Genomic DNA, 17,084 nt, shown 5'->3' on the forward strand with positions numbered 1-17,084 from the left:
CTAGTACGATATATTATATCTAATTTATATTTTGATTTATATAGCAATGTATTTTAATTATTTATTTTTCAATATCCATTTTTTTTACCTTACAATACCATATTTCCTTCATATTATACTTTAGTATAAAGATGTTTAATGTTAAGCCTTTTTTTTCACCCTTTTGTTTTTTATATATATATACACACGCATAAAAATTCACTCATAAATTTTAAGTATTTGTAATTAGATGAAAGAAAAATAATCTACCGTTGACAGCCTTTAACCGACAAGTGATTAACCAGTCAGAAAAAAAACATTTTACCTTTTTTTTTTGCCCCCATCATCTCTGGGTAATGTATTTTTTCTGAATATATATAATTATATTTCTTGATGTGCTTGATCCCGAACCAAAAATTATAATCGGGCTCGGAAGACAGAAAATATTTTGTTTATCAACAATCAGCCGAGTCCAGAGGGTGTCACCAAGACCTTTTTACAATCCGTATAAGCATGAAAAAGTGTAAGTTTGTAGGAGATTCATGCAATTTCTTATTTAATATATTAAGGACAAAATACTTCTTTAAATAAATGACAAATTGTTGAATAATTATATTGACAACTTGTGTCCATTGTCCATCCGAAATCATGACTGCAAGAGTGTCGAGATCTGCCCAAGAATGTTTAGTTTACACTTGAAAACAGTTCAAAGTAAAACATTATACCTCTTGGCCTCTAAAATGACCACTTCTTATTGTTTATAATTACTATCGTAGACATTGATGAATTCATTCTCTTGGCAGTATGGGTCAGGTCTGGTACAATCACTAGATTTAGCTACGTACATGTAGGTAGAATTACCTACGTAGCTTTATTAGGTAGCTTTATTTAACTATTTCAATGAAACTTTTCACAATTTTTCTTTTTAGCTAAATAAAGCATATAGGTAAATGAACAGGTAAATCAAGCTACATAGAATGTAGAAATGTTAAAATGATATTGTCCTATGACCCGGTTTAACGATAAATTCGTTCCATATATTATAATGTAGCAAAAGAAACATGGGCGAAGTTAGTACTCACTATAACTCAGTAAATTTACTACGAACCTAGAGAGTTCTGAATGTAAACATGGCAGGTAAATTTCAAAAAATTGAAAATTAATTGGTAAATTTGGATAAAAGGCATAAGCAATCTCAAAAAGGTTTGTTTTGATTAATTTGGTAGTTATTTCCAGTGCAAATCCTTTTATATTCTTCAGAATCGTTTAGCTCCGATTTGCTACATTGCAAGTATATGGGACGTATTCTAACTGTGGTGAGGGCTTGTACCGAGACACAGTTAGATCATTCTAACTAAGCTAAATCTAGTGATTGTACCAGACCTGTGGGTAGCATGTAAATGGTTAAGTACATCGTTCAGTCGCATATTTGAACATGCTGAATGTAGAATGTTCAAATATGCGGCTAAATTATATAAAATAATGGAAAGTAGGCCAACTCAAAAAATTGGGGTAAATTTTGGAATACTCTAGCACAAATTAGCCCCTTCACGATAACTGCGGTACTTCTCTTTTGCAGGGAAATGAATAACGTTTGGCGAAGTTTTTGTTGATAGATAATTAAATGACGTACATAAGACAATTACTTATATGTCATATTTCGCCAAAATATATGTCATTTTGCCTGCAAAAAACTAGTACCACAGTTATCGTGAAAGGGTCTATTTGGTAAGGCATGCATGATTCAAAGGGGATCCAGATCTATGGAAAATTAAAATTTATTTAGTACGTTGACATAGTAGAATAATTAAAACTTGGCCTCAGACCTCTTCCTTTTGCGATTTGAGCCAACACCTTCTAGGGAAAAATTTCTTGATCCACCCTACAAAAAATTACAATCGGGCTCAGCCTTTCAACTTGAATATAAGTGATAATGGTTAAATTAAAAAGAAATTGATGTCATTTGAGTGTTTTAATGCAGGGAGAAAATACTTTTGTGATATTGGGATGAGTTGGGTGCGTTAGTGCGCTGACACACTGAATAAAATTAACCAATTTGGGAGTAGACATACTAACATGGTTAAATGATGAACAGTACTAGGGTGGCGTGGTGGTCAGACAAGTTTTATTGCAGGTGACCCAATAGCTCGGTCTGAAGAACACCTGAGTTACACATTGCTTCATGCCTATTTATTATGAATTAAGGGCTATAATGCTATATTTAAAATATTCAGAAAGGAAACCCAAATTTTTATATACATCAACATTAATTTTAAAATTAATGAACTTAAATTTACCAGTATCAATACAGTTAAAAGTACATATGCCATATTATAACAATTTTACCTTTATTCTTACAATTATCTCAAAGATAAATATCATTGAAGTCATTAAATATGAAATTATCATTTTTTGAGAGGAAGTACTTAATTTAACTTTTGATGATGTCAGATACATGACTTTTCAATTAGTTTAGCCTTGAAGGCTTTTGATACACAAAGCTACATAAAGTACATGAATTTTATTGTTGTATTTACTTTTCACAGGTGTACTATGATCATTTGTGAGAGCTAGTTGGTGGCCAGGATACATTTATGTGATCCAGGATTCTAAAGAAAGTCATCTTATTATGTCCCATAAACATGATAAACGAAATCTAAATTGAGAACACAATGCAACTAGACATAGTACTTTATGAGACAGGAAATTATTTAGAAACATGGTAAATACCTGGAGTTTCTGATTAAGTGAAATAAACATCTTAGAAAGGAAAAAAAACTAGGATTGTGGGAATCTTTGTCCTTCATGCTGCGACACACAAAAACCAAGGCTTCAAGGTAAGTGTAAAACAAGGAAATAGATATCAGAGAAAAAAGTCTTCGATTTCAATCATCATGTACATATATGCATACAGCTGTGTATTGTGTAGCAAACAGAATTAGCCCACAAGGAATGGATGATTAATTACATGTACCATGTATGGTTGCATATAGAATAAATTAAGTCACAGACTGTTGATGGTAAATGTTCAAATGAAACACCTTTCACGGAACCTCTTTTTCAAGGAAATAAAATTAGTATTTGACCTTTAATTTCTCATGCACTGCTGACAGTTGAGTTTGGACATCCAGCTTGTCTGTATTTGATTTGTTAACAGTGTTGTCCCTAAGACCCTGGGGCCTGGGAATTTCCCCTCCTATAATGTATTAATGGCATAACCCCCCTTCCCCCTGATTACTTTGATATTCCTTCTCTCTCTCTCCACTGCTAGGAGAGGAACCCCAGAACCCCTTCTTCTCTTTCAATGCCCCCTGCTATTTATAAATTTTTAGGGACAGCCCTGGTTGTATAAGAGTTTTGTGTTACTATGTGACATGACGATTTGTTTTATCGGAATTCTGTAATATCTGTTATAGTGTGACATGACGATTTGTTTTATCAGAATTCTGTAATGTCTGTTTTAGTGTGACATGACGATTTGTTTTATCAGAATTCTGTAATATCTGTTATAGTGTGACAAATTTGTTTTATCAGAATTCTGTAATGTTTGTTTTAGTGTGACATGATGCTGTAATATCTGTTATAGTGTGACATGACGATTTGTTTTATCAGAATTCTGTAATGTCTGTTTTAGTGTGACATGACGATTTGTTTTATCAGATTCTGTAATGTCTGTTTTAGTGTGACATGACGATTTGTTTTATCAGAATTCTGTAATGTCTGTTTTAGTGTGACATGACGATTTGTTTTATCAGAATTCTGTAATGTCTGTTTTAGTGTGACATGACGATTTGTTTTATCAGAATTCTGTAATATCTGTTATAGTGTGACATGACGATTTGTTTTATCAGAATTCTGTAATGTCTGTTTTAGTGTGACATGACGATTTGTTTTATCGGAATTCTGTAATATCTGTTATAGTGTGACATGACGATTTGTTTTATCAGAATTCTGTAATGTCTGTTTTAGTGTGACATGACGATTTGTTTTATCAGAATTCTGTAATGTCTGTTTTAGTGTGACATGACGATTTGTTTTATCAGAATTCTGTAATGTCTGTTTTAGTGTGACATGACGATTTGTTTTATCAGAATTCTGTAATGTCTGTTTTAGTGTGACATGACGATTTGTTTTATCAGAATTCTGTAATATCTGTTATAGTGTGACATGACGATTTGTTTTATCAGAATTCTGTAATGTCTGTTTTAGTGTGACATGACGATTTGTTTTATCTGAATTCTGTAATATCTGTTATAGTGTGACATGACGATTTGTTTTATCAGAATTCTGTAATGTCTGTTTTAGTGTGACATGACGATTTGTTTTATCAGAATTCTGTAATGTCTGTTTTAGTGTGACATGACGATTTGTTTTATCAGAATTCTGTAATGTCTGTTTTAGTGTGACATGACGATTTGTTTTATCAGAATTCTGTAATGTCTGTTTTAGTGTGACATGACGATTTGTTTTATCAGAATTCTGTAATGTCTGTTTTAGTGTGACATGACGATTTGTTTTATCAGAATTCTGTAATGTCTGTTTTAGTGTGACATGACGATTTGTTTTATCGAAAATCTGTAATTTCTGTTTTAGTGTGACATGACGATTAGTTTTATCGAAAATCTGTAATGTCTGTTTTAGTGTGACATGACATGACGATTTGTTTTATCAGAATTCTGTAATGTCTGTTTTAGTGTGACATGACGATTTGTTTTATCGAAAATCTGTAATGTCTGTTTTAGTGTGACATGACGATTTGTTTTATCGAAAATCTGTAATGTCTGTTTTAGTGTGACATGACGATTTGTTTTATCGAAAATCTGTAATGTCTGTTTTAGTGTGACATGGCTGAGGAAGAGGAGAGAGGATCCAGTTCAGCAGTGGCTGGTGGACATTCGCTGGGCCTCGGAGATGGAGTGTATGAATATACTACAGGGGAAATCCATAGTCCAGAGCGTGGAGAAGTCAGCATTCCACACATCACACATAAAAGGTGGGTTGTATTTTTGTTTTTTACGTCCCTCTAGAGAATTTTAATTTCATATTTGACACCACCATTTTTAAATTTTTATACTTGTCACTCAGGGCCATTGAGCAGTAAGGCATCTTTTTTATGCCAGCATACGCCTACTGTGACACGAGACCTTAGCTAGTTCATTTGGTCTCATCCTAATGAACAGCCTCCATGTCCCCCAGTGAGATTCAAACTCATGACATAATGATCAAACTCCTTACTCCACCACAAGTATATCATGTATATAGAGCTTTTAGAATTTGGGCTTCTATAAGGCTGATATAGGCTCTATCAAATTTCATACACATAGTTACATGTATCATCTATTTGTGGTCCCATTGTTGGTAATGTACAGCAATAAACATGATTTATAATGTACTGTATTAATTGACTTCCATTTAGGTTGTTTGATAGACAAAATGTTACTGTTTATGTTTGCCTCAAGCACCTGCAATAACAATCATCGGGAACTATATTCTACACCACTTAGAGAAAAACCAGTTTAGATCTGTATTTGACATTTTTATTTTGATCTTCCAACTATTAAAAGTAATTCAATTAAATAAACAAAGTTAAAGGCATTTTTAGTTTTAAACATGTGAAAGTAAAAGTTACATTATGCAATTTGATTTATAATATATTACATCTAAAACAAAGCTGAAACTAATCTAACAAAAAAGATCCGTGTATAAACATGATTTATGTGAATTAAGTCTTTTATAGAGTCATCTCAAGGATAATTAGATTATAGTATAATACATTCAATGTCTCACTGTATATTAGAGGTTTATGCAGGTACTTGATCATTCAACATCTTCAATAGATAAGTCAAGATAACTTATGTAGAAAATCCCAAGTAAATTAATGTAAGTCATATGGGATTCTATGAAAAAAAAACTATTTATATACATGGATTCTATGAAAAAAATAACATTATTCATATACATTCATGTAAAATTTTTATCGATAATATCTTTGATAAGTAATCATTTATTTAATTGATTGTCTCTCTTATAGACTTTAAGTATTAGAGTTTGACCTCTGTTATAGGTGCTATTGATGTCGTGAAGAATGAGTCTAATGACATCAGCGGAGAATTTTCTGTCCTGTTCAAGTAAGTTTTTTTTAATTAATTTACATGTGTGTATATGCATATAAAAACAGAAACAAATCTCTAAACTGATTACATGGGATTGTGGGAATTTGAAATAAAAACACTTTTTAAAGAATAACATTTAAAAAAAAAATCTTTTGATAAGACATGAAGAAGTGTAACATGTAAACTGTAAGTGTGTTAAGATTTAAAATATTTTATACAAATCAAATAAATTTTAAGCCAGAAATTTAAATAACTTTTAGATAAATTATTATGAGGTCAATACTTGTACTATTAGTATTATTGTACAACTTCAATGCCTTTTTTCATAAGTCATGTGAATGTTTTGATTAGTTTGTATTCTGATTTCAAAGTATATCATTATCAGATTTACATACGAACAAGGATATTGTGAATTCACGCATAAAGCGAAGTTATTTTTGATCCCAAACTATATAAATTTAACAAATTTCTTATATGGATATAACGAATTACGAATATAACAAAGTAATTTCATACATGTAGGTCCCAGTGACTTTGTTATAACTGAGTTTTACTGTACATGTACCTGTACATGTATTTACTAAATAAAATGGCTTTATAACTATAGTATACATTACCTCACATTTTTTGTACACACTATTACTTTGATTTCACTTGAAAGCTTATTCCATTTATAGACTGGTTGAAGCTGAGAACTGGTCTGCTGTCCAGACATTTACGATACAGCTGACTTGTCACGTGAGGGGACTCATTCAGGACTGTAACCAGACCACTCCAAACCCTCCACTTCATATCCTAGAGGTCAGTCTAATATACCGGGAGACCAACCCCCCTCCCCCCCAACCCCCTCCACATCCTAAAGGTCAGTATAATGTAACAGGATCAAACCCTCCCCTACACATCCTAGAGATCAGTCTAATGTAATAGGGTCAAACCTCCCCTACACATCCTAGAGGTCAGTCTAATGTAACAGGGCCAAACCCTCCCCTACACATACTAGAGGTCAGTCTAATATAACAGGGCCAAACCCTCCCCTACACATACTAGAGGTTAGTCTAATTTAACAGGGCCAAACCCTCCCCTACACATCCTAGAGGTCAGTCTAATATAACAGGGCCAAACACTCCCCTACAAATACTAGAGTCGGGCATATTTAACAGGGCCAAACCCTCCTCTTTACATCCTAGAGGTCAGTCAAACGTAACAGGGCCAAACCCTCCCCTACACATCCTAGAGGTTAGTCAAACTTAACAGGGTCAAACCCTTCCCTACAATCCTAGAGGTGAGTCTAATTAAACAGGGCCAAACACTCCCCTACACATCCTAGAGGTCAGTCTAATTAAACAGGGCCAAACACTCCCCTACAAATACTAGAGGTCAGTCAGATATAACAGGGCCAAACCCTCCTCTACCCTACATAACCTAGAGGTCAGTCTAATGTAACAGGGCCAAATCCTCACCTACACAACCTAAAGGTAAGGCAAAAACAGGACCAAGGTAGGATTCTTCTCACACAAATTAAAACTATATTTCATGTATTTAAAAATTAATGAAATTTTCACAGAATCAAGAAGACAATATTACTAAGTGATGGTATCAGTTAGATTAGTTTTGACTGTTTTATATTAGAGTCTAGGTCAGGTCAAGGTCATTACCTTTTCTCTGGACATTAATAATAAAAATAACTGCATCCAATCATGCGATAGGGTATTCTATTTTATTTAAAGGATTAAATATTTTTCTTTTTGCATAAAATGATATTACCATATAGGGTCTATAAGATGACATTAAATTGACACTATAATCTAACAAAAATGGATTTTGGCTAATCCAGATTTTCTCTATTTTTCGTAAATTTTTAGGATATTTAAATTATTCTTATATGCAGCACCTTATATTTAAATTTTTCTTATTTTCACATATGGTAAATGGGTCATATAAAGATTGATACAAAATGATACACAAACAAAAAGTTTTGACCATTTACTAAGAGAGTAAAAACACTTTCTATCAATTTTTGGCTCATATCTGTACTTAGATTGGAAGCTTTCAAATGCTAACATAATTGTAGTTTATTTAGAAAATCATATTTATTTGATATATTTTAAAACTTTAGTCCCTTATTATTATTAATTAAGGTCTTCCGTTTTCAACGGAAGACCTTCTACTGATTCTGTTGGTAAAGATTATTATTCTTTTTTTTTTTCTTCTACCTTCCTAGACGCCAACTTCAAAGCCTCATATCTCACTCATTTCTCAATTGATTTCGCTCAAATTTTCAGAGGTACTAGAAGTTACTAAACTCTATCAGAATGTTGTCTTAAATTTCAAAAAGTCACTTCCGGTTTTGAGTATTTTCCCTTTTAACGAAAATTTATAGGCTTTCGTTTCCAGACAAAGGCTCAGAGAGAGAGAGAGAGAGAGAGAGAGAGAAGATTGAAGTTGTGCACATCGGTTTTTGTTTTTCGATTTCTCTATTGAAAATGGCGCTATAGAGAGAGAGAACGCCTGAAAGAGCGAAAATTTACACATATTTTGCTTTTTATCTTCTAAACTAAAAATATTTTGTTAAAACATATAAAACAAAATTTGTGCAGAATTGAAAGATCTTTCAAATGATATCTCGAAAAAAGGGCTGACCCCTAAATTAAGGGATCTAGAGGGGCCAAAAGTTTTTTAATATCAAAAATATGAGAATTTGTAATATGTCCAAGAAGCAAAGTTGTTCAAACTGTCAAAATATTGAAGTCATCAAAATGTGCGACGTCACTTATTTTGTCGTCAAAAAATGCACATTTTTGCCGTTCGTGACAAGTTTTTGGGTAACATATGTCACTGGAAACATAAAACTTAATTTTCCGTCCGTCAACATCACTTCCGGTCAAACCGGAAGTAGCCAAAAATAGCTTATTTTTAAAGGTTTTGATGCAAAATTGAAAGTATAAAGTGACTGGAGAAGACTTAGCTCATTGCTTTCTTTTGTTGACGTCACTTCCGGTCAAAACAGGACGGAAGACCTACTCGTTGCTTTGCAACGAGCTTTGCTCTAGTTTAGCTAACATTTGAAAAATTCTTCAAGTCTTTGATTGTGTAAAAATTATAACTAAATTCATTGTTCTATAATAATTTTGAGAGGCAGAAAAGAAGATATTTTCATACGCTACCATTCTGCCAAAATATAGTCCCTGCTAGTTTTCGAACACAATTTACCATTTCTATTTAAAGTTGTACAATTGTGATGAGGAAAGAAAAATATGGTCTTTTAAATCTCTTTCACCTAAATATATGAGACATACATGTATAAGCAAATATACATTGAACATTTCATCTATTCAGAAACCAGAGAAGAATCCTACCTTAACATACTGGAGTTTATTAGCTCACCTGAGCCGAAGGCTCAAGTAAGCTTTTCTGATCAAAATTTGTCCGTTGTCTGTCGTTGTCGTAGTCGTTTTCGTCGTCGTTGTCGTAAACTTTTCACATTTTCATCTTCTTCTCAAGAACCACTGGGCCAATTTCAACCAAACTTGCTACAAAGTATCCTTGGGTAAAGGGGTCAAGTTTGTTCAAATGAAGGGCTACACCCTTTTCCAAGGGGAGATAATTATGAATTAGAGAAAAATTAATGGCATTTTTAAAAAATCTTCTTCTCAAGAACCACTGCTCCAGGAAAGATGAAACTCATGTGGAATCATCCTCAGGTAGTGTAGATTCAAGGTTGTTCAAATCATGACCCCCGGGAATAGGGTGGGGCCAAAATAGCCGACCCAAGTTTTACATAGGAATACATATAGGAAAAAACTTTAAAAATCTTCTTCTCAAGAACCACTGGGCCAGGAAAAATGAAACTCATGTGGAATCATCCACAGGTAGTGTAGATTCAAGTTTGTTCAAATCATGACCCCCGGGAATAGGTTGGGGCCAAAATGGCCGACCCAAGTTTTACATAGGAATATATAGGAAAAATCTTTAAAAATCTTCTTATCAAGAACCACTGGGCCAGAAAAGATAAAACTCATTTAAAATTATCCTCAGGTAGTGTAGACTTAAATTTGATCAAATCATAACCCCCTGGTCTAGGGTGGGGCCAAAATGGCAGATCAAAGTTTTACATACGGATACCTTTTAAAATCTTTTCAAGTACTTCAAAGCCATGATTAGTGATATTTATATTGAATCATCCTCAGGTAGTGTATACTCTAGTTTGTTCAAATCATGAACCCCTGGGGGGGGGGGTTAAAATTCAAGCCCCCCCCCCCACCTCGGTAAACTTTCAGTTCTTATCTGATATGTGCTTTTTCCATGCCGATGTGCTCAGGTGAGCGCTGTGGCCCCTGGGCCTCTTGTTCTAATTTGTAGAAGGGGTTCTGCTTTGAGGTATTATTTGAACACTTAAGAGTTTAAGAATGAATGGTTACAGAATATCTTTCCATAATATTAAACAATGAAGCTCATAATAGGTTGTGGAAATGATGATTAGTAAACTACTTATTTTTAGAATGTAATTATTATGTATAATAAATCTTTTCATTTCAGCAACAAGAAGTTGTGATGGGAGAATGTGCCAAACTTGCCCAACAAGTAGAAAGGTTAGAGAAAGAGAGAGATTGGGATAGAAAGATAGAGAGATATTGCACATAAAGATAGACAAAACAAGAGAGAGAGAGAGAGAGAGAGAGAGAGAAAGAGAGATATAGATAGATCAAGAGAAAGAGAGAAACCAAAAAGTAGCTTTTCAACCTTCTATAAGTATCAGTATTTTACTTGTAACAAATAATGTTTAAATATCTAGTAATTCCTTTGAGTTAAAAGGTATTTTTCTCCCTAATTGCTTTGTGTATTTCAAGAACAAAAAGATAACTGTAGAGGACAGGTGTAATTAAGTTTCAATGAGCAAGATACAGTTTATTTGCTTATTGTTATAATACTTGTATTGACTCGGCCTTTGTTTATTTCTGCAGTGCCTTTATTGACTCGGCCTTTATTCATTTCTTTAGTGCCTTTATTAACTTGGCCTTTATTTATTTCTGCAGTGCCTTTATAGACTCTGAGAGCCAGTGCCCCTCAAAGATCCCGGTCATTAACCAGCTGACCTTCCTCGGTCAGTCCTTTAGCCGCCTCGTGGACCTCTGTCTCGGCTACCTGGTGCAGGTTAGTACATTTACACATTTCCTTTGAACTTGCAATAAAAGTGAAATATATTCCATTATGTATGAATAACATATTCAATTTCATTTGAACTTTGGTATCTCAAACACCTGCCTGTAACTGGAATACCCTGGATATTTGAAATAATTTGGAAGTTCCAAGTTTACCACTTCAAGTTTAAATATTTTACTCTTGATATGTATTGTATGTATTTTGAATCTTCAGAAATCTCGAAGTTTTTCTTAGTTTCATTGAGTTAGTTATAACCAGGTTTGTCTGCGTGTTTACATGTATAAATACTTGCAAAAGACTTATCTATAAAATAAAAGATATAAAAATAAATGAATGAAAACTTGACTTATATTCATTTAGTGTATTGAAAGCCTGTTTGACATTCTTTGACATTAAGACTGATATTATTTTTACAGAAAATTGTGGACATCTTAGATGAAGCTAATGACCCAATGGTGCTGTCTCAGGCCATAGGGTGTAATAGCATTTAGGAGAGATTATATAGCCAGAAATATTAATAATTCGTAAAGTGATTTTAATACATACACATTAATTTTGTTATGTCTTGGTAGTTGTTTTACTTCATACACATGTATACATGTATTTACAGGCTTTCAGGATGTTTAAAATCGTTAAAGGGGGGATAATTTTTTTTAACCATCCTAATTATGAATGAAATACATTATATTAATGATGTTCAATAATTTAAAACAGGTTAAAGTTTGTGATTTTATATTATTTTTAGGAAGGAAAATTGTTGGACATCTTAGAGAGAAGCTGAGATTTTGACCCAGTCTCTGGCCACCATCAGCTGTGTCACCGAAAGCTTGTTTGAAATAGAAAAGGTAGGAATCAATTATACATTAATGTTTAGTGAACAGTTTATTATAGTGTATTGGAGGCAGAACCATCAGTTTGCTAAATAATAATTTGTCACTTAATTCATTTATTTACATATTAAATAACTTTTATTAGCTCATCGGAATAAGAGTGATTTTAATACATACACATTAATTTTGTTATGTCTTGGTAGTTGTTTTACTTCATACACATGTATACATGTATTTACAGGCTTTCAGGATGTTTAAAATCGTGTTCAAAAAGGGGGGGATAATTTTTGTTAAAAATTAATTGCATTTTTAAAAAATCTTCATCCTAATTAGGAATGAAATACATTATATTAATGATGTTCAATAATTTAAAACAGGTTAAAGTTTGTGATATATTATATCTTTAAAAATCTTCTTTTAGGAAGGAGGAAAGATGATGTGGCCTTGTTAGACATTTGTAGGACAGAGAACAAAATGAGATTTTGTCAGGAATATATAGAAAAATCTCTAAAAATCTTCTTCTAGAACCACCATCAGCTGTGTCACCAGGTAAAGCTTGTTTGAAATAGAAAAGGTAGGAATCAGTTATACGTTAATGCTTAGTGAACAGTTTATTATAGTGTATTGGCAGAACCATCAGTTTGCTAAATAATAATTTGTCACTTAATTCATTTATTTACATATTAAATAACTTTTATTTATTTTTTGCGGAAAAAAAACAATTCTAATTCATTTTTCCCAATTCTAGCACAGTGCTTGGTAGAAAAATGACAATCCCTCAAGTTGTACATTGTACATAATTTTATTATTTTTAAGACTAAAATACATGTACATGATGTTAATTCTGTTCATCAAAGCAGCTCTTTACGTTTGTATTTGTATTTTTTTTTAATTTAAAATTTGTTGCTTATGCTATCTTTACAGGAGGGAGGAATGTGGTGTTTACTTGACCTTTTGTCTGACCCTGAGGTCAGGGAGTCAGTGAGAGGTGAAGTAGCAGGGGTCATAGCTCAAGTTACCTCCCCCTGTCTAGAGAATGCCCACCAGATGTCAGGCATGATGGACAATATGGAGGACCTGCTTGTCAATCTTCTTGGTAATAATTTTTAATCAGCATGGATGGTTATAAAGTTTATAAAAGTCAGATATTTCACTTAAGGCTGACTTTAAAATGAATTTGTTTGCCCTCTCCAGACTAAGGATGAAAAATTATGTTCTGTAGATGAGTGGAAATTTTTTTTTTTTTTTTTTCAAAAAAAAAAAAAATCAAAATCAGTGCTGAAATTACAAAATATATTTTCCAGAATGTATTAAAAAGATATTTTTTTCCTTGAGGTTGAAAAAAGTTTTGAATCGGGCCTTTGTTACATGCAGTTGGTTGGGAGAGGGCACCCTTACATATTCTCAAATATGGCCTTACTATAGTTATTTTTCACATTTTTTCTAAAAAAAAATGACTTGGATAAATAACACAAAAACTTTTTTTTCTTTAGAAATCAGCAATATTTTTCACAGATCTAATTACAGGCAAATCTATTTTCAATGCAAAATTTGTATGGAATTGCATATTAAAGCAAAGACTGCTTAAGATTTTTCTCTATATCTTACGGATTAATTATTTATGTTATTTCCTTTCAAAAAAATTATATCAATATCAATTCAAGCATAAAAATTTTGTTTGTGTTATGTATCCTTAATAAGTTAAATATTCACAAGTCGGCCAATCATCGCCCGATCGTCGAGCTCTGAGCTACAGTTTGATTTTTGTTACATGTAGTCAGTTGGGAGAGGACAACCTTACATATTCTCAAATATGGCCTTACTATAGTTATTAATCATACAACACCTCTCTATCTTGTTACAGGTTTGTGTAGCTCTACAAAAATCGAGGAAATCTTTCTTTTGTCATCTGCTGCCATTGCCAACATGACATTTATGGACAGCAGTACATGTGAAATCCTGCAGAAAATCCAAGCTCCCAGAATTCTCTGCTCTTCCTGTCAGTCGAACATTGCTAAATCTCTTTTCTCTAAGGACCAGGTAGGAACATACATGAGTTGTGATTAGAGTTTTAGTTTAATGCATGAGAAGTTTTGCCCAGATAAATATAAGTTTGTCCTAGTTACCATTAATTACCATTAGTTTAATAATAACATTTACATAACTTTATTGAAATGAATGTCAGACTTTGTTTCATGAAGTTTTTCTAATATACAAGATTAAAATAAAAAAAATATTCTAATGAATTGAAGAAAAAAAAGGGAAAAAATGTTTGTTTTCTTTCCCAAATCACTTGAACATTTTATTATAATTTAAGAATGCATTTTTCAGTGTTTTTTAAAACTTGTGTAAACTTGTAGTCTTGTACTAAACATATTTTAACTTTTCCAAAAAACTTTCAGAACATTAGAAATAGTATGTTGCATTATAGAAGAATTAGTGCATTACATTGTATAATATGTTTAGAAAAGTATACTTTCTAGACATTTTCATGTACTAAATGAACTACATGAAATACATCATGCGACAACATATTGATCTGTATGTAGGTAGCTACAATTCTGGCAAACATGGTTGCTGTCGACGTCTGCCGGCAGGACGTGGTCAGTAACGGTGGTATAGACATATGTCTGGAGTTACTGCATGAGAGTCCACTGGATTATAAAACACCAGCGGAAATCGCAGCTTGTGAGAGAGTCCAGCAGAAAGCTGCCATTGCTTTAACCAGGATGTGTAGGGACGAGAGTAATGCTGCTACCATAGTCAAAGCCAAAGGTATAAATACTGGAACTTTGATAAGACTGGAAATAATAAACTGTTATCTAGAAAATAAAAGTAAAAAAGCTGTGCATAATATGACAGTCTGGATTACTCCAATTTTCAAATACTGTGAACCAAATGATATTCACATGGAAGAAATACATGTTTTGGTAACCTCTTAGACTTGGTTTCTGTGATTATGTTTTACTGTAAATATTCTTTTTAAGGAGTTCCGCGCCTGATTAAGCTGTGCAGAGACAAACAAGAGAGAAGTAATAGTGATGCTGTACTTGTGGCCTGCTTAGTAAGTCCTTAAAAATTCTCTAAAGTCCTTTAGTATCAAGAAAAAAAATTATTTTTGGAAATTTTGCATCGTTTGGGAAATTTAGATTTTTTTCTTAGCTAAAAGTACATTTGGATATTTACTTTTGCTTAGCAGAGTTCAGATGACAGAAATTTATTTATTCATCTGAATGAATTTGCATCTGGAAGGTTCTAATTATTGAATAAAATATAGGAAGTTTAAAATTTTTATATTAATATGTATTGCATTTAATGATCCTCAAGTTGCAGGATTAGATAATATGTTTTCATTTGTTAAAATAGTATATTAATAAATACAGAAGTTAAAATATTTGCCTTATAATTTAGGCATACAATAATATAATTTCAAAGATTTTAGATGAAGAATGCATATTATTCAATTGTATTTCATCGATTTTTTGTATTTTAAGGCCGCTCTGCGGAAGATAAATTCCCTGAACAAACTTGAGGACTTGAGTGCTATAGATAACCAGCAGCTGATCCAACCCAAACTGATGGATTCATTTCTCATCTGCACCAACACTGATGAAAATTTTGTATGAACCTGTAGGAACACTGATGAAAATTTTGTATGAACCTGTAGTTACAGTATAGTACATGTATAAGGCTCACCTTTGCACAATTACTAATTAAACCTTAAAAAGGACAGTATTAAAAACGAAACACAGTTGTCCCCCCTCATTTCTTGCTGCAATTACAAAGTTCAATCCAACCAAGATAAACTGTAATTTGTTGTGAATTTTTTAGTTACAATGTATGAAGCTTGATGTGTTCTTTAGATATTTTAGTCACTTTGTGTTCACAGAAAACAAAAATGAAAACATGTATTTATTGAAAAACTCAGATCATAGACATTTCATGGATTTCATCACCATTGTCATTATACTGCTGATATATCTTTTAAGGAAATTTATAAGATGTTCAATTTTGTTTATGTTCTATATTGTAAAAGCTGGTATAGAACATATTCTTGAATCATAAAAAACTGAGTAATGTCAAAATTTAAGTCATTTGTAATATCGGTTTTACCTATAACTGATACTCAAAGTATTATGAAATAGCATTGCCATCTTGCATGATATTTTGATTCTGGATTGACATCAGACATTATTTCGGGGAAGGATACAAATTTTGACTAAAGTCTGAAGTGTTTCTTGATCCTGGGGCCTAATTGTTGTATATGGAGGTATTAAGTTTATATGGATCCTATCACTAATATTTGTTTAAGTGAGATTGTTATTGTTGTGTAAGATATGTTTTATATACTTTATTTTAGATATACACTGTAGGTGCTCAATTTATACATGAACATGTTTAAATTCGTCACGTGTTTGCTTTAATTGCTTGATAGAAATATTTACAAGCATGCACAGTAAAGATTATGTGAAGTGAAACTATCCCCATGTACCTTTTGAATGCCAATTTTTTTTTTCCCATAATGATATTTTTTTAAATTGTCTCACATTGCAGACAAAGGTTCTGATATTTGATTAATGAATTGATAAAAATTTGCTATTGTTATCATCTTTACATTTTGATATTTGTTAGGAATATTGAATGTTTTGTAATGATTCACATGGTATAGGTTTACATGCACGTACACGTATAATATTTGTCATGAAAGCATTTTTGCATTTTTTAAAAATTTCATTGATGAAATCAATATCTTTTAGAGAAAAAAAACACTGTATAAGACCATGCAAAATTAATTCCTTGGTTCTCAGGCCTTTTTTCAAGAAATATGATGAGGGAGGGAGGCATTTTTTTTTTTACTTTTTATTGCCCCCAAAACATGATGAGGCAGCTTTTTACATTGTACAAAACCTCAAAAATGATGAGGGAGGTGATTTGTTGTTTTTATTTTATTGATTTAGCAATAAAAAGGGTCAATGAGGCACCCTTGGAAGAGATGAGGGAG

The 17,084-nt window shown here is 32.4% G+C and overlaps 1 protein-coding gene across 1 annotated transcript; it reads left to right on the forward strand.

The window, feature by feature from the left end:
• Positions 1 to 427: 427 nt before the first annotated feature.
• On the forward strand, positions 428 to 16,847 carry LOC134261522 (protein inscuteable homolog). Its single transcript, XM_062743953.1, has 15 exons — positions 428 to 502; positions 2,526 to 2,816; positions 4,818 to 4,972; positions 6,044 to 6,107; positions 6,770 to 6,893; positions 10,629 to 10,681; positions 11,126 to 11,243; positions 11,669 to 11,729; positions 11,825 to 11,844; positions 12,023 to 12,097; positions 13,007 to 13,178; positions 13,947 to 14,122; positions 14,632 to 14,857; positions 15,070 to 15,146; positions 15,577 to 16,847. The coding sequence occupies exons 2-15, from the start codon at positions 2,785 to 2,787 to the stop codon at positions 15,706 to 15,708; spliced, it is 1,485 nt and encodes a 494-aa protein (XP_062599937.1). The 5' UTR covers positions 428 to 502; positions 2,526 to 2,784; the 3' UTR covers positions 15,709 to 16,847.
• Positions 16,848 to 17,084: the final 237 nt, after the last annotated feature.

This window comes from Saccostrea cucullata, unplaced genomic scaffold (genome assembly GCF_032062105.1).
Source record: "Saccostrea cucullata isolate Sc308-1 unplaced genomic scaffold, CSIRO_AGI_Scuc_v1 ctg356, whole genome shotgun sequence".
NCBI classification, from domain to species: Eukaryota; Metazoa; Mollusca; class Bivalvia; order Ostreida; family Ostreidae; genus Saccostrea; species Saccostrea cuccullata.